Source organism: Lissotriton vulgaris, chromosome 5 (genome assembly GCF_964263255.1).
Source record: "Lissotriton vulgaris chromosome 5, aLisVul1.2, whole genome shotgun sequence".
Lineage (NCBI taxonomy): Eukaryota > Metazoa > Chordata > Amphibia > Caudata > Salamandridae > Lissotriton > Lissotriton vulgaris.
The window spans coordinates 177267863-177286543 of record NC_141693.1 but is presented as its reverse complement, the minus strand read 5'-3'; the positions used below and the strand labels follow the sequence as shown (position 1 = coordinate 177286543).

At 42.7% G+C, this 18681-nt stretch overlaps 1 protein-coding gene across 1 annotated transcript in view; it reads right to left on the bottom strand.

Annotated features, from left to right (window-relative positions):
• Positions 1 to 6511: 6511 nt before the first annotated feature.
• Positions 6512 to 18681, bottom strand: part of TNFSF8 (TNF superfamily member 8) — a 104368-nt gene continuing 92198 nt past the window's right edge. Inside the window, exons 3-4 of the mRNA XM_086919996.1 lie at positions 13395 to 13457; positions 6512 to 8617 (exon numbers count right to left, since the gene is read on the bottom strand). Of these exons, the coding sequence (XP_086776122.1) occupies positions 8232 to 8617; positions 13395 to 13457 (449 nt within the window). The 3' untranslated portion in view covers positions 6512 to 8231. The remainder of the gene's footprint in view (positions 8618 to 13394; positions 13458 to 18681) is intronic.

Here is an 18681-nt window from a genome sequence, read left to right as displayed (position 1 = left end):
ATTGGTCTGATGAGTTCCCTGCATAGCCACACATGGGGATTTTAAACATAGGGGGCGTGAAAGCAGCGATGCATCACTTCTCAGTGTGCACTCCTTGCGACATTCCTGATGCGTCATATTTAATGTATGACGCATCATGTCGCAAGGAATTACAGATACGTCCGTATTTCAGACGCATCTGTAAGCGCAAAAGTGACGCATTGCTGGAGTGTGTCACAAAAGTGACGCAACTCCAGCAATGCGTCCTTTCACATGGGGCAAGCCCCATGTGAAATGGCCTGCGTCAGTCTTACACCTGCTGTGAGGCAGGCGCAAGATTTTGACGCAACGGCGCCCTAAAAGTAACGCAGTGAAATCTCATGGATTTCACTGCGTCACTTCTACGACCCTTCCTTGCGTCAATACGCCCCCCCTTGTAAACATTATACCTGGCGCAGGTATAATGTGGCGCAGGGGTTTACAAAGTTATGCATCTACCTAGATGCGTCACTTTCTAAATATGGCGCAACAAGGCACATTTTTTACACCACTGGTGCGTCACAAAAAGGGATGCACCAGCGGCGTAAAAGTGACGCACAGCTCATAAATGAGGCCCCGGGTCTGGGGTTGTGGGGTGGTTGGTGCTTTTTGGAAAGGGCTCCTGCTAATGCTTGAGGAGGTGTTGTGCTGGTCGCATCCCAAGCACCCTAATTTCTGTTGATCGAGATAGAAACCGTTACAAACTCAGACTGTTACTGATTGGTCTCTTGGTTGCAAATGAAGAACCTTGCTCGAAAATGGACAGATGTTGCTTTCCTTCATTGGAGCACAGGAAGAGAGGGGTATTAATTATTCAATAAATCTGGAAAGGCAAGTCTATCTGGCCATGGAGTGACACCAAAATCTGAAATGAATGGGCTCCTTATAGAGGAAGTGGGCTGGGATCCCTGCCCACAACACGTGAAGGTTGAAACGAGGTGCGTTTCAAAAGCCCCTACAGACCCCAACGTGCGGGAGGCCCCTCCTGTGTGACACTGAGAGCTCCTGACTGGATCTGGAGCATGGGGCCCCCCACCAGGAACTTTGCAGGGGGGCCCCCTTAAGTTTCGTTACGCCACTGACAATGCAGCACGGTGATTTGCTGCCCTTACTGCATTGCCCTGCGCCACTGATTTCAGAAATATGGCCGTGAAGTGTACATACATATTGGTAAGAAAGAGACTCTGGCATTAATTGAAGCGAGCGCATTTGTGAAAAATAGATATCATTTAAAGCGTGTTAGCGCCACTTAGTGGAATAGCTTGAGAAAACATGCGACCGGCGTAAACACCGTCCCTCTAATTCAAACAATACATTGCTGTAAAAACATAGTTGCAAATTAATGGTTCCTTAAATGGCAAACAATACTTTTTCACCTCGTACTGGCAATCAAGAAATAATGCCCATGTGATACAGAATACAATTGGTACTAGAAGGACTTCTCGCCAGTCTGTAAGTATTCTCATACACCCAGTCATATCTTTCAGATTACCCTAATTTCAACTAAAGCAGTTGAAAATATCAGTGGGTTTGTCCCCGGAATCAATAAAAAGCACAAGAAAAGGGCCCACTCTTGTGGTTGCATGTACTATTTCACCATGCTGGGGCCAAATTTAGTAATTGCGGAAATGAATGCAGTGATGCCAGTCGGAATTTGTAATGCCATCAAAGAAGTCTATTGATATGCCATCAGTGATGTGATTAATGATGTAATGAGGGTTGTAATAAATGAGGTCATAAGCCGTGCATGACAGGGTCGCAGGGTATGGCTAGATTATCGAACCATAACTGGTGGATTTCGGTGAACATTTCGCAGAATGACGGCAGTCCTACAAGAGGCTGTAATGAATCTGCCATTTGTCTATCTTTCTCAAATACACATAGCGCAACAGAGGTGGGCACGCGGCAGAAAGCAGCCCACTTGCAACCTCTCTCTCTACTTTGTATGGCAAAGGGACCCCTTTAAAGCACAGCAGTCACAATACTGGAACATGACGAATGCATGCCCCTGTTCCCAGAATGTACTAATTGCTGTCAGTTTCCTGCCTCATTAACATTAAAGACGTGGGTGTTTCGGGACATTTTGAAACCATTCCCATAGCCTTCCCAGGGCTCTGAACATCCCTCACAAGATATATTAAATAAGGTGTCATCATGCAGTGCAAAATGTTGCCCTGTGATCTACCTCTTTCTGCATGTACAATAAACTATAAAATGACCTCTCTTTTCGCACCCAGCTTTAGCCTAGTGCAATGTTTGCAGCTTTATTCGCAGCTATTTTTTTTTGTTAAATTGCATTTTTTTGTGCAGCAATAGTGAATTGCAAAGTGCTTTCACTATTTACTATTCTCTTGCAAAAGTTGATAATTTTGAACTGCAGCTCTCTTTCTGAATTTGCCATCCTTTGTGCATTGTGATTTCTGATTTTGTATTTGCAAAATTTTTATCACAGACGTTCAAACTATGCAGTCGTTTGTGCATTAGTCTCTACATAGTTCCTTTCTGCAAGTAAGGTTTTATTGAGAATGGTGCTGTGCGTCTTCGTGATTCTCCTCCTGTATTTTTCCATACATTTCCTATACAGTCGGCTCCAACCCTCTTTCACTAATACGGCCAAAGGTTTTTTTTATAACTTTCAGAGATTTACTCCCCTATGTCTCTGTATACTACTAACTGCTTTCTTGTTATCTCTCTGCTTTTTCTTCGATAAACTTTTGTAGGATCCTGTGAATGACCTTCCTATTTGTCAAACGGAAACCAATCGCATGCTTAGGAGGCGGAGTCAGTTAGAACTCCGACCCCGTAAATGTGGACTGCAGCGCTGCCACACCGGAGAAGAACCAAAAGCAAGCCCTTTTGCGCCCGTCTGCGCCCATCCGCGGCTGGCCGGCGACAGGAACCAGAAATGCTTCTCCTTGCAGTGTAATTCGATATACATCAGACCAACTAAAAACACTAAGGGGCATATTAGCAAGGAATTGCAATATTTATTGCAAAACTCGCTTAGCGAGTTTTATTTTATCGCAGCCTATCACTGGATATGTTAGCGGAGAAAACATGCTATTAGCAATGTTTTTCTCCATTGTGCTAAAATATCCAGCGATAGCAGCGAAATGCATGAATATCGCTGGAAATCCAGCAATATTCACGCATTAACGCCAATGGGGGCTTAACCTGACAATCCACCTCCCATTGAATACACAGGTAAGTCATCCTATTAGCAGGCGTTAGATTCTAGCGATAATCACGCTTAGCGTGACTTTTATTATCGCTAAGCCTGCGTTGCTATTAGGCGATAGCTGTGTTAGTGACTGCTTTCAGTCGCTAACAGTTTGGGTACGTCCACTTTGCATGTCATTAGCGATAAATATCGCTGACATGCAAAGCGGGCCCCAAACCCGTCGCTATCGCCGAAAAGCTGTCGCTAACTGTTGTTAGCAACAGCTTGCTGATAGGGCAATAAAAATATCGCTGCTTTAGCGGGAAAAAGTCCCACTAAAGAGGCGAGATTGCCCTTGCTAATATGCCCCTAAGACCGCATTCCTCTGCTAGATGTTTACCGCCTGACAATACAGTGACTTTCTCCATTTGTAATGGTTATAATTTCTCTTTCATAACAAAGGAGAGGAACACCAGACTAACAAATGGCACTGAGAATTATAGTGTTGCTGCTGTACATCCTCATGCCAGCTGTAGTAACGAATTCCGCCTTTATAGTATAAACTGTTGCTCATTTTCCAAACACCAGCAACACCTGTTGAATAAGCTCATTCGAGCAGAAAAAAAGCACTGCGAGAGACTTGAGCGACTTTGGAGAAACTCCTATGCGAAAAGATGCCAAAAAAGAAGTATAAATTAGCAATTAAAAACAATCACAAACTATGCGGAACAAATCGTGTTTCCTTCTATTCTGATAAAATTACATTGGAACACAACTGCCTAAAGACTCTTTTTAAGATGGCTAGGGAACTCACTGATCCTTATAATGTGTCTCCTGCCCCTTTGCTCTCCAAGAGTCAATGCGAGGAGCTTGCCCAGTTCTTTGTTAAAAAATTGGCAGACATCCATCTTCAACTGTCCAACCATGTTAAGACTAACTTAGGGTCTCCGATATTTCTAACCATCCATTGAACCAGCCTCAACAAGAATCCAGGGGCCGATTATGATGATAGTAAAACCGCCACCGACAGTCCGTCAGTGGCGGTCCCACGCCATCAGAACCATCATATCCGGCCACCATATTGCAATGGCGGGCAGATGGTTGGTGGTCGGCAAGACCAACTGCCATTCATCCGATGGGCTCCCAGAGCACGAGGGTGCGGTGGAGGGGGTGGTATTCCCTACCATGGTGGCATGCCTGCCAGGCACCGCCATAGGGATTACACTGTCCCTTTCAACTCGCCTAACCCGCCATGAAAAGGCAGGCGGAAAGGGACTTTGTGGGCCCTCAGCAGGCCCCCCTTCCCCTCTGGCCCTCCAATATGAGCTCTGGGGGGCACCTATGGTACCGCCCTACATATCCCTGCACCAAGTGGCAGGCACCACATGGTGCCTACCATGTAGTGCATGGATATGTCAGGTGTCCCTATTTTGCATTGCGGTGGGTGCTGCAGCCAGAGGCACCCGCTGCAATGGAAATTATTGGCATTGCAATTTCTGTGGTGGTGGTCGCTTCATAATGCCTATGTTGGGACCACCAACAGCCTGTCGGGTGGTCCTGATTCTCAGTAGGGATGGCCGGAAGACATAAGTCCACCCGCCATCCTAATCAGCTCCTTAGTGACAGGGTGAGCAGATCTGCCCACCATGTCATCCTGGCCACCTTCGACCTCTCCACCTTTTCTCCTATCCTGCAATCCATCAAGTCAGGCTCTCTATTGGATCCTTTAACACCATCCAAACTCTGCCTACTGGATCCGATACTATTACATATGATGGTGAATCTCCTGAACACTTTCTTACGTGAGGGCCTCATCCCTTAGAGTTGGAAAAACACTATTCTACCCCTAACAAAACTCTCCAACCTTCTGGAGGCACATATAATTGCTCTTCTCCCATCCTATGTAGAGGCACAAGAGCTTTTTCATCCTCAGTCAGGATTTCAAGGCAAGACACAGTACTGAACCTGTCTTCCTTGGAGTCACTGAACACCTTAGACAACTCCTGGATGAGGGCAGTACAGCTGTGGTTATTTTATTAGACCTTAGTGCAGCGTTTGATACTGTGCCTCACTCCATCTTGCTTGAATGCCTATCTTCCTTGGGTTTGTAAAAAAAAGGCTGTTGCCTGGTTAACTTAATTTCTTTAGGACTGCACATTTCAAGTCTGTTCAGCCAATGCTAGATCTGAAATCCAAACCTTACCTTCTGGTGCCCCCCAAGGCTCTCTGCTAAGCCTTCAGTATTTGATAGCTGTGTCCCAATGTGGAAGCCATAGTGGAGGTGATAAAACAGAGGTTAGGATTCTGGGTAAACATGTCCAGCTTTGGGGCCCACAACATTGGACCCACTACCTAGGCCATCTCTGTTCTTGATGACAAACTATGAATGAAACCTCAGTTGACTAAAGTTGCCTCTACCTGTTTCAGTGTACTGAAATGGGAGAGGAAGATCATTTGGATGACCCCTCAATCTGCCCAGAGGATGGTGATTCAGGCCTTAGTTCAATCTAGACTGGTTTATGGTAATGTCTTTCACTTGGGAATAAACCAGGCATCTATGAGGCACCTGCAGATGGTTTAGAATTTGTCTGCCTTGCTGCTGTACCGGCTTCCCAAATACACCACAGTCTCACATCACTTTCTTCAACTTTATTGGCTGATAGTTCATGAAGGGGTCCAATTTAAGTCTCTTTGCTATCTGTTTAAGGCCAAAGCTAGAAAAGGGCTACAATACATCCAGGACCTAGGGACATTTTACATCCCTTCTCTTCCCCTAAGACCCTCCAACCTAGACTTTGCACTATACCAAGGTTCCATTAGGCCCAAATGGGAGGACGTTCTTGTGCAGTGCTAGGTCCTAAATTGTCGAACTCCCTTCCCAAATCCCTTATGGACAGTACCTCCCTTCTTGCGTTCCACAAAGGTTTGAAAACATGGTTATTCTACGTGGATATTTTATTTGTTTCACCAAGCTAAGCGCCGGGAAACGCTTTGTGGTAGCTGTGTGCTTTACAAGACTAAGAAATACAAAAATAAATAAATACATGACCTTCTTTCAAACAGGGATCCTTTCCACTTTTTTTTCATTCCTGCAACTGTTTCTTTGTATTTTAAAGTTTGATTTTAATTTCTGATCTTTATTTAGTTTTGCACTCACTGTGATTTGCATTATGCAGATTCATTAATACTGTTACAGATTTTGATATATTTCCTGTCATTTTAAAGTTGACCCACATTCAGTCTACAACAGTGCTTCCCAAACACTTTAGAACCATTCCCCAATTTTTAGAACAACAAACGTTTGTGACCCACCTAGCTTCAATAGACATGAGTCAGGTGATATTTTTTTTAATGTGGTAGGTAGCACACTGTCATATACAGACAACACATTTTCCACTAAATTTGAAGATACATCCAGTTTTACTGACACAACTATGTAGCACACAAATGATAATGGATGGAAATTAGGTTTCAGTGAATATGTATCATTTGTGCATCACCAAGAAGTGTCTTGATTTGTTTTGATCCTATTAAAAACTTCATTTGCCTCAAACTTCAGGATACAAAAAAAGTGTTTCATTATTAGTTTTCCTAATTGCTGATTGTGTATAACTCATGTACAGGTATTTGCATTTTGGTGTGTGTTAAAAAAATGATATCCTTCAACATTTTCTTTCATACTCTCTTTACCCCAGCAAGATCATCACACATTTAGCTCTACTTTTCTTTTTCCAGCTGCAAAGTCCAAGGAGTTTGTAAACACCAATACCCATGATAATAAACATAAGCAGCAATTTGTCAGAAGACATAGCTTGACATTTGACCTCTGTCTTTGAAGCTCTGCAAATGTGACAATTTAATAGCATCCTTATTTATTTATTTCTTGGACTTGTGCGGCCCACCTGTTGGCTGCAGCCCATAGTTTGGGAATCACTGGTCTAAAAAATGTGCCTCAAAATATAGTAGGTAATATTAGTCTTTGTTTTACATTTGTGATTCAGAGGGCAGTAGGCCCTCTGGTGCCCATATTACTAACATGGAATTACCATTCAGCAAAATTAAACCAGGGTTGATCTGTAACTACACCATGCACTTTTATCCCAAGGTGATTTAAACAGTCCTATTCCAAGATAATGAAGTTGCAATAATAAATATCATGCACAGGCATTTTACCACACCCTAAATCCACTCATTTCCCAATTACAACCCTTTTTTCTCTGCACTGGTTCCTCCAGTTAATAGCTGGAGGAAAGGATGTGGACAAAATATAAGGCAGTGCTTTAATATTGTACAAGTCAGAATACTGGGATGGGGTACCAAGTTTTGCAGTAGGAATGTGCAAAGTTGTGTCGTTTTTGTTTAGTGAGGTATGTGTAATCCTCGTAAGAACTACAGGTATTATGCGTACTACACAAAACAAAGCTTTTCATTTTTGCACTCCTTCTGCATGTTAATTACACTTAATAATAAAGTTTGATAAATAAGTCCTTGAATTGAGAACAAATGAAAAATAACACTTCCATCCTTCCATTTTCTGTAAGACAAATTCAAATCATTACTAGTTCAATGTAGCTCACGGGATCTGAATCTCGTTTCATTGCTCCGTCGAAGACATTTCTGCTCCATCATAGTCTTGCAGGTCAGGTCATCAGCTATTCTTAAGAAGACGTTCATGCCTTGACTTTCCATCATGTCAGAGAATGGATTCCAGTTAAAGTCCAGTGCCCCTTGGTAGGCTCTGTGCATTGCAGAAGTTTGAGTTTTTATCCTGGTCCTGCCAGCTACATCCGTCCATTCAGTTACTGGTGGGCATGGTGCACCTTGATAATGCCATAAAAGGGGTGGCATGCTGGACCAGGGTCATTCTCAGGATGGTGATGGATGGAAGTGATGAGTTGGCTCACCATTAGCTCCAATTTCAAAGTTGCAGATGTCCAAGAGCCATACGTTGTGGAAAGACAGCTTTTGAGATCACGTCTTCTCAGGTGCATGATATGGTAAGCGTACAACTAGCGGAAATAATGAAGGCATCATAGCCTTGTTTTGGTGAATTTTAATGCAGAGTAAATGTTCCAAACACATTGTTCCTGGTCATTATCTTCGTATCAACAAAGTCTGCCCAGTCGGTGGTCACGGACACACTATCGTTAGTTCTTAGACTGAACACAGCACCGAAGAACTTACTTATGTAGACCTTCTCGGAAGAAGCCTCTGGTTTGCAGGTGTGTATCGTCTGATGCCCCGGATTGCCATTCACGCGGAGTTCTATTCTCAAGTCTATAGAGTCACCCTCACAGGTCCTCTTGAAGTGCAGATGACAGTACACGAAGTAGAAGCCTGGTGTCTTTATCACTAGGTCTCCTTCTTGGTAATCAATATTCTCGAGGATGCCGTCACTGTTCCACATCATTTTCTGCGAATAGTTTTGACCCGTTGCCACTGTTGAGCAAAGCAAGAGAAAATGTGGGTAACACGACTACATATGCATGGACTATCACAATGGGGTCAGTTCACAAAAACTCTTTACAGCATCAGCCTTGGGAATATCTAAGGTCCAGTATGGGAAGATGATAGGCATGAGGTGCAGTAGCAGAGCAGCACATTACATGTGTATATAAAAAGCACACATCCACCCGTGGATATCTCAGTGGTGAATAACAGATGTTTATTGTTACCCAGCTCAATAGTATTTGTTTTATCGACCTCAGAAGGGTGTATTGCTGAGTACACCTCCTGGGATTTGAACTTGCGACCATGAGGTCAAACACAGGCCCCTACAGCGGACACATCAGTCCACTAAGCCCCCAGACCAGGAAATGGCCTAAAAGGTTTTCAATCTGTTATTTTTAGAGAGAGTGTGTGTGTGTGTGTGTGTGTGTGTGTGTGTGTGTGTGTGTGCGCGCGTGGGTGTGTGCTTGTGTGCGTTTGTGCGTGTGTGTGTGTGTGCTTTTACTTTTACAACAGGCCAACAAGTTTTAGCCACATGGATTTCACTATTTTGCTTGCGCTGATTTCCCAGTGCTTAAGACATGTCTAGTCCTTCACACAGAGAGGTTGTCTATTGCAAGCTTGAGAAACACCTTAGAGTCATGTGTCTGAAAGACAGTCTCTTCTGGTGCATATATCAACTGTATTGATCACGGGTTCATTCTCATTTTAATATATCCAGATAGAGAACGTCGTAGGCTTAAGTCCTATATAGGATGCATGCTTCTTTCGTTGTTCATCATTGAGCATCAAAGTGCTAGGGAAATATTTGTTATTTAATTATTTTGGGAGTATTTAAACAGAAAGACGATAGACCTGGAGATAAGGGACAGGGATATATAAATGTGCAGAAAACTGTGAATTACAGTAACATACATGGAAGTTCAGAAAGGCTACTCAATAGGCATTCCAGAAGCAAAGTAGGTAAACAACCACAGCTGACGTCTGTGGGTGGAGGAGGCGATAGCCCAGGGCAAAAAGGTTTCTTTTGTGGCAAGATAATGTTATATGGCCTGGGGGGTGGATAAAGAAGTAGAAGGTCTTCAATTCCTTCTTCCTTCCTGAATGTCATTATAGAGGGGCGATATCTGACCGAAAAGGGGGAACAAGCCAGGGGGTGAGGATAAAAGATGGAAGAAGGACTGCATTCTAGTTTTGTAATTACTTGCTCTAGGTGTCTGCATAAGCACAATGTGTGTGCTGTTTGGGTTCTAGGTGGGTTCTGAAAAGGTACAGTGTTTGGGCAGATAGTCAAACCTGTCATTGTGGCCAAAGTGTACAAAGGGAAGGATGTGGCAAAACTTAAGGCAGTGCTGCTCCTTCACAAATGTGATGGCTATCCTGTCCACCTTATTACAAGTGCATTATATACAATGCACTTGTAATACGTCAGGCACATTTGTAATGGAGTAACCCATCCGACAAACTCCAAACAAAGCCCAAAGTCTCTAAAATGTTATTGTTGCCTTTAGTTAAAGCCAATGAAGCTCCATGAGAGTAGGAGTTATATGGTTTATTTTATTAAAGCAACTTGTAAAGCGCGTAAATACCCTTGGGTGTCTCGGTAATACGGATTAGAAGGAAAGGAAAGGCCATGGAGCGGGTGACTTATTGTTTGAAGAGCCAGGTTTTCACATGATTCCTGAAGGTTTGCAGGGTAGGACTAGTCTTAATGTGAAGGTGGAGCGTGTTCCATAATCTGGCAGTAGAGACTGTGAATCTTCTATCGCCCCATGAAGCTTTCTTAGTACGAGGGACAGTCAGCAGGTCGGCTGTTTAGGAGCGCAAGGGTCTGCTGTGCCTGTATGAGCTGAGAGCTTTCTTCATAAACTCAGGTCCTGTGTTGTGGATTGCCTTGTAGGCGATGTACATTGCCTTAAATTTGGTCCTGCTTCGCATGGGCAGCCAGTGGAGCTGTCGCATCACCTTGGATATCGGCTTAAACTTGGGGGCAACTGACAGAATCCTGGCGGCTGCATTCTGACCAGTTGTAGCTTACTAAGGACTTTTTCCTGGGCATTGACTAAGAGACCGTTGCAGTAGTCAACTTTAGACATTACCAGTGTGCTGATGCAAGTTCTACAAGCACTAGTGGGGAGAAACTGTAGGAGTTTTTTATCATCCTGAGGATGTAGAAGGATGAGGAGACAACTGCATTGACGTGGTGTATGAAAGACAGCTTGTCGTCATATAACACCCAGGTTTCTGAGCTTTGTGATGGAGGACGAGGTGAACCCAGCATTGCTGGCCACTAAATGAAGAACCAGACAGGGGAGAGATTACCAAAAGTTGAACAACGAGTAGCCAAGTAGAAGAAAGCCTTGAATTTATGAAAGAGGAGTATAGGAGGCCACTCAGCAGACTATTAATCCAATCAATATGGGAGAGGAATAAGCCTTGTATGGAAGATCTGAATACCAGAAGCAATAGGTATTTCATGAACCTGTGAATAAGGCTGATCTGATTTATCATGCAATCTGGATTTGTTTTTCACATTTTCTGAAAGCCTTTCAGGGGTTGGTGTTAAATTGCAAGGATCTGATGATGGAAGTGCAGTTGGGGGGTAAGAATGCAAGCTGCATAGAGTTGATGCATTGGTCAATTTGCACTTTCCTGTTGCTTTTGTTGAGATAATGAGCAAGTACCCAGTTTGAGTGTAAGGTCAACTCCTAAAATCCATGACCAGGTGATGTCTTGGTATCCACTCTCTTGGTAATGATTTAGGGCAAGGATATTTGTTTCACTTTGAGTCATAGTTCGGTATCACTGCATACCGATGAAGAAATAGGCTTTGGGGGGCCAGTTGGGTGCTTAGGGGATCCGTATTTGTTGAATATCATGGAAGCAAGAATGGAGCCTGTGAATACTCTGTGCTTGACAGAGAATGAAGGAATTTAGGAGCAACCATCTGAACTTATTATGTATTGCCTTTGTCCTGTGAAAAGGAGACCCAGATGAAGAAAATTTGAAGATTTCCTTTGAAGCTCACAAAGGGTGTGGAGAAGGGTTTGATACTAAACAATGTTGAAGGCCTCTGAAAGGTAAAAGAAGGCACAGATGCACCATCACCTTTGTCTGCGAGTTTCAGGGGATTCCTAACAGCCAGTTGTTTTGCTAGTTCAGTGCTCCAGCAAAAATGGAAGCATTACTTTTACATCTGTTAAAGGATGTGACAGTCAATTTGGCCAGAGACTTCCAAAGCTATAGCTTGATCATGGCTTTTCCAGAAGAATGGGAGGTGAATGATAGGGTGTTACTTTTCTTGGTATTTCATAGGGTGTAGATTTGGTTTTCGAGTAGCGGGTGAACTTGACCAGTTCTCAGAGATACGGGGAAGGTGATCTGTTGCGGAGTGAGTAGTTCATAATATCCAAGAAGTGTGTCAGAGTTTCAAGCTGTGGAATCTGATGAAGGGTTGAAAGAACTGTCATCATAGAAATTAGGAAGCGGATTTGATGAGTTTGAATATCACATCCTTTCTATTCCTTCATCATCTTTGTACATGTCCGCTTTACATATTCCCATTAAAGTCACCTCCTGTGTTCTTAGATTCGTTGTCTATTCTTTTCATTTATCTCTCTTTTTTGATCCCATTATTGCAAGAGTTGAGACTCAGTCATTCACTGCTCCCCTCCTTATGTGTCTGTATCGAACTCGCCAGTGGAGTCTCTCTTTATGCATGGAAAACCACTTGGTGCATTTGAAAAATAGAACTGTTTAAGGGTCGAAGTGAGGTGCCCTGGATGAGCTAGTGTCAGTTCCAGGATAGCAGCCAGGCTGCAGGTTAAGACTGAGGTGAAGTGGCACTGGTTGTTGTGCATACATTGATTTTGTGGATGCTTCGTATCGGCCACTGTATGTTTGAGGACCCCACTGTTACATCAGGGGGCAAAGTACACACATTAGGTTTGTTATCATCGACTTTGTTGTGTTCAAACACTGAAGGTTTGCATTAGGCTATGATTGAGAAACAGTAGCAGATTTTCAGTGGATCCCAGCACTGCATGTTGATCTGCAAGTAGGGTCACTAGAAGAGGTCAGCTTGAGTCTCAGCTCTGTCATAAGAGTGGGTTCATGCACTGGCAAAGCTGTGCTAGTGAAATGAGGGGTGAGGGAGCCAGCATACATGTGACTTTTTACTTCTGTAGATTGGAAGACCACAACAAAGATCATGGATTAGCTGTAAGGTTCATGTTGTAGGATGAAAGTTAGATGTCATCTGCCAAGCCGTGGCCGGTGCAGGTAAGAGCGGTGAGCTCGACATGGGGTTGGTGGGGGTAATTTGGATAGCCAATCGAGCGAGATAATTAAATAAATGATTAATTTTCCATATTTATCGTCCCCACCCGGCCGGGCCTTACCGCTCTTACCTGCGCTGTCCGGGGCTGCATCTGCCTTTACTGTCATTATCTGAACTCTACTGTTTAGTAATTCTTGTAAATCAATAAGAAAGCTCTAAATTAAAGAATGGTTTAAGTGGTTGCAGTGGTGGCTTAGCTGGACAATATTTGAATATGTGAGTGGTTCCTCAGCTCCCAGCAAAACAAATAACCAAATAAATCATTATTTTTTTTAACCTATGGAACATGTGCATATGCATAGACATTTGATAGTGGACAGGTAGCTCCCTCATAAGGAGGGCATTGAAAGATGGTGCTTTTCATAATGGAGAAGTCCTCCTGACTACGTGGAACAACACTGAGACATGTCAGAACTTCTGTCCACTCACACTGGAGCTGTGCCACTGTTGTCTTCCTCGCCTGTAGTAGATCCATGAGATTTTGGGGGAAGTCTGAAAAATAAGAGGAAACTGGGTCAGTCACACTGTACAATAGAGCAAGTCCCCTCTTGCGCCATTTTTTATCCCACATCACCCATACTGTTCAGTTCTATTCCCACCCCTTCTTCATCCACCTAAGTAACTTCATGGTAATGAACACATTTGCCTACATATCAGTGCTTACAAGTGGTTTCCTCTTCTGCTGTTCACATGAAAGGCTCTTATTCTGAGTAGGCTGGAAGAGTAAGTTGAATTTGTCGGATAAAGTCAGACTCGCCGTGGGATCATAATTTATCAGGTGACATAAATAGCACCTAGTGTGAGTTTTGGGGTAACTGCATACAGCATACTGTGTGTGATAAATACCCTGCAACGCTGAATTCTGACACTTGCTTGCACCAACTTGGAATTTGTGTCTTTATCTGTAGGCCTCTATGTACTTAGGTGTTCTTAATTCATAATTTTAACATATTGAAACGTATTATGAATCAGCAATCATAACTGGTGTGTGCGGGTGTGTACGTTTGTGTACTATACTTACATAGCTGCACATTATGGGTTCAAAATGTTCTCTGCTGCACATATACTGCTCAAACTAGCCAGCTGCACACATGGGACCATTTAATAAATTGTGCCCCAGGGACGCAATGTGTAGGTGTGCCCGGTTTGTGAGCCCTGGGGCCTAACAGTGTTAAAGAAGGCACCTCAGAACCTGTGCTGCCCCTTCTGTAATACCGATAGCGCTATCATGAGAGGGCATTCCCTCATTTGCATGGGGTGGGTGCCCCAAACAAATGAAGGAATTGCTGTGCCGTATTAGGGAAGCAGGCATAAAGGCAAATATGCAGAGGCAAACATGCCACTAAAAGCTAGCGCACTATGAGTGTGCCTCGTAAAGGCAGCCCTGTGGAGGGAAGAAAGGGTGTCCCGTTGACCCAACCAAACATCCTCCTGCAGGAGGGTGCGCTAACAAACAGGGAAAGTGTGCTATATGCATAATAGGGCCCCAGGTCAATTAAATAAAATGTTTCATAGCTATCAGTATATTCAATGAAACAGTTTTCCATTACTTTGACTTTTCTACTCAATGAATGATCTTGCATATCTACGTGTTTGCCATAAAGTGCTAAAATTCATGAGTTTTGAAGACATTACTTTCCAGTATATGTTAGTTTCATGGAATGCCCTGGCAGGCACATTCATGATGCATTCAGAATACATGAGCTAGGCTGTTGTTTGGAAAACATATTAAAAACTATGTGCAGTGTGCTGTTTTGCCATGCCACCATATTTCAAATCGAAATGGTGGAGTAAGTATCAACAAATGCTCATGCAAGGTCCTGTTTTTGGCATGCACTCGTACTCAGCTTCATGAGCAGCATTACGCTCCTTACTGATTGATCACTTACATCTGAGATGTAAGAGTAATGTCAGGTTCTTTATGCCAAATAAATCCCTATATATCTAAAGGGCAAAAAAGTACACAAACACAAACTCTCTCTCTCTCTCTCTCTCTATCTCTCTCTCTCTCGCTCGCTCTCTCGCTCTCTCTCTCTCTCTCTTTTATTGGAAGCAGAGAGAGAGGGGCACAATGATATTGACTGGAAATTGCAAATTGAAAAACCATGCCCTCATCCTCATGTTTTAATACTAGAGTAGAAGGTATCCTGTCTTTCAACCCCATTGTGTCAGTATGAATGATATGATTATGTTTGAAGTAATTGTTAATTAATTTTGTTGCTGTACATCTACCTATATTCTTGTTCCTGTCTTTCTCACTTTGATTGGCTTTCTTGTCATTCCTATATGTTATAGTTGACAAGAGCAGTGGATTAGATACACACAGTTCTTCGTGTTACAATTGGCATGCACACTACGTGTGTATACCAATTGTATCCCACGGTCAAATTCTTTCAGTTTTTTCGTAAGGTGCCAGATATTACGGTCTCCAAAGAGCAGTGTCCAGTCACCTTTGGGTGGCCTACAGTGCATCCTTAAGTGGGTTGTCCACCAATTCCCAGTGCCTAGTGGGGAACAAAGTTTGTTTGACTGAATAACATAGACTGAGCCCTTTCGTACACCTCACTTCTGAGTAAACTCCATTTAGTTGTGAGTCCATGGGCCGTTTTTTTAGGAAATTGATATGGTGAATGTACATTTCTGTCTGAGAAGAAGGCTTCATATCATTGCCTTCTTGAAAAGTAGGGGTAAGGGCGATGACAGATCTGTGTAGAGAGGGAGTTTGTGATTCTGGGATCAAAGCAAGAGAAGGTGTAGTGTTGTGCTATCGACTCTCTTCTGTTTTATCCTGATGAGGTTACTACTGTCAATCGAAGTGCTCTATTTCGTGTACCAGATATAGTAGAGTTCTCCAGTTCACAAGTGTGTAGGTGTTGAAGCAAACGTGGAGTGCGAGGAGGGCTGCTGGATGCATCCATTGGGTTTCTTTACTGATGCATTAAATTTTATTCAACAAACTGAGAAATGTCATCACTTGGGCAGTGGAATTAAAGACATATGGGCAAGAACTGGAGCTTATACATCTCGTCAGTGGTCTGATTTAGGGAGAACATCTTTCCCTCTGTGAAGCATGATGAGTAAAGTGCCAGGTAATTCACCTTTTTCAGGATGTGCCTTGCCAAGAATTGAGAAGTGTGGACGGTGAGTTCCAGATCCTAGCAGCAAGGCAAAGAGGGTGTTAGGTTTCATCTTCTTCTACCTGATTCTTGTTTGACTCGAGCCCGGGGAAGTTGTTACAAGTGTTATGTTGCTTGTTGGAGATTTTGTGCTTTCCAGGTGTAGTTGAGAGCTCAGCTGAAGGTAATACACACACTTTGAAGGTGTTTTGGTCTGGTCGAGGGAGCCTCTAGATATTTGTGATGGGATATGATATTCTGTGAAACTTACTGACACTTGATCAATTGACCACTGGCCTAAGGATACTTTTCTGTGAAATCATATGTTATTTTAGGATGCTGATTATCACAGAGTTACATCTTTCAAGGTAGGGTAGAAATAAATCTTTTAAGGCTATTTTATATGGCTGTTGTAAAGTCTACTTCAGAGAGCGAAGTTTTCCTTTCAAAAGCCAAGGTGAGTTCAGTGTGAGATGGTTTGTTTCTTTTTTTAGATGTTCCCTCTGATACTTAAGTTGGTATTGATATTGGTGAATAGGTATTTGGTGCCGCGGACCTGTTGGTGACTGAAAACGTCAAGGTTTACCTCTGAAAGCCATTGCTCCACACACCTGTTCCTTTTCATTGTCTCTGGTGATTGACATGAACCCTGTCTTCGTTGGTCAATTTCAAATAAAATACTGGCACACTGTCCAGGATCGGGGTCAGTCAACCTTTGAAATAGCTAATGCTATTTTCTGATGTGTTCTGTAGGGACCGTTGCATGTTGTTTGCGTATGAATGCAACTTGATGCTCTTGGCATCCAGGATTACTCTCATGAGTTTCACATGATGGATCCTTTGGGTGTCTGCAGGTTACAGGTAAAAGATTGATTCTTGAGAACAGGGTCCCTGCAGGGTTTGATGATCAACAATGTTGAAGGCTGTGGGAGGATTTGAAAAGGTAATGGGTCACGAGTAACCATTGTCAGGTATTTGGAGTGCATTTTTAACATCTTCTATGGTTGATGTACTTGTGAATAAAGTCACTCTGCCATGTATTGAACTTGCACATTCACTAATAATGGTGAGGGAAGGCACTGTGGGCATTTTCGGGGTCAGACATTCATTAAAAGCAGGTGAACGGCTACAAACTTGCAAGTTTGCTAGAATTTGCATCACTGTTGCGGGTCCTTTCATATCCTTTGAAAGAATGCATATCATTCCAGTTAAAGATATTAGTGAGAGGGAGGGAATTATTCATGGGAAAAATATTTTTCCCATTTTAAAAGAAAAATGTTGCATCACATTTACATATGCAGAAGTTTCCACTTGGTTGCCAAAAATCTACATTTGTCTATTTCTTGCTTAAGAATATTCATATTCCAGGAAATCTACACTTGCCATAGATTCCAAGGAGAACTCTTCTGATTTTTATCTGCATGGTCCATTATGAAGTAGGCCTATACTTTCTGAGTAATAAAGCACAAGGATTATCACCCATTCTTCATTTTGGGTATAGTCTTCACCTGTATGAGTGACGATTTTAGGTTGTACAATACTTTATTTTTAGCAACTGTTTTGTGTTTCAGTCTACAGAAGATGTCGTACATCTGTGGGTCATCTCACTCCTAACATGTTTCGCTCGGGCACTTAAACCAGTTGTTATTCACCAAATGTAAGCACACCTAATTTTGTCAGAAATACTAGGTGTGACACGTTCAACAAGGATACATGGAGAAGCCTCCCATAAAGACTTGAGGAGTGAAGGCCTAACAATAGAAAACCAAAATGGAAAAAGTTCAATCATTGAGAAAGAAATGGTCATAAATCTGGACGAAGAAAGTGAAGCAAACAATAGAGGACAAGAAGAAAGGAAAATACATGCATCATCAGCCGTAATCGAAACACAAACAAAAAGACAACGGAAACGAGCCCGGAAAGCAAGGAAGAATGTTGCTGAATCCAAACAGGAAAGTTTAAACTATCCCATATTCTCTTTAAAGAGGAACAAGAGTTTATTAAGTCAAATAGAAAAAAAGGACATAATTGAATCCAAAAATCAGGGGGTAATCACAGAAGAAATTTCTGAGCCACAGAAAAATCTCAGACTATAATGACAACGGAAAATACGCAACAGAACTCAAAAAACAAAGTCAGCACAGGAAAAAAAAAACAAATAAAACAAAAAGAATAATGGACGAATCAGCACAAACTCAAGGAGGTTTAGGAAATATACAGCAAATTATACAGGAAAAAGTGCAAATACTAGAAGGCCCATGGGAGTCTAAGACGCAAGATAATTTGATCATTGGGGAACGCAAAGAAAAACAATTAATCCAAGTCAAAAATGATAATGATCACGAGGCACAACCAGAACACCGAATGAGGAGGAATTCCCAATTAATAATCCCGTTTGGAAATAATGGAGTGACACAGAATCCCACCTCTGGAGTATCACAAACGATTTTAGAGAGGCCGAATACGACTTATAGATCAGTCGAATTATCGACTACACACCGCAAAGAAGCGCAGACATCATTAAGGGAAAGCCCTTTTGGAGCACTTACTGTTGAACACCTAGGGCAAGAGATGCCCCCAGTCCAAAGAGAGGACAGAAG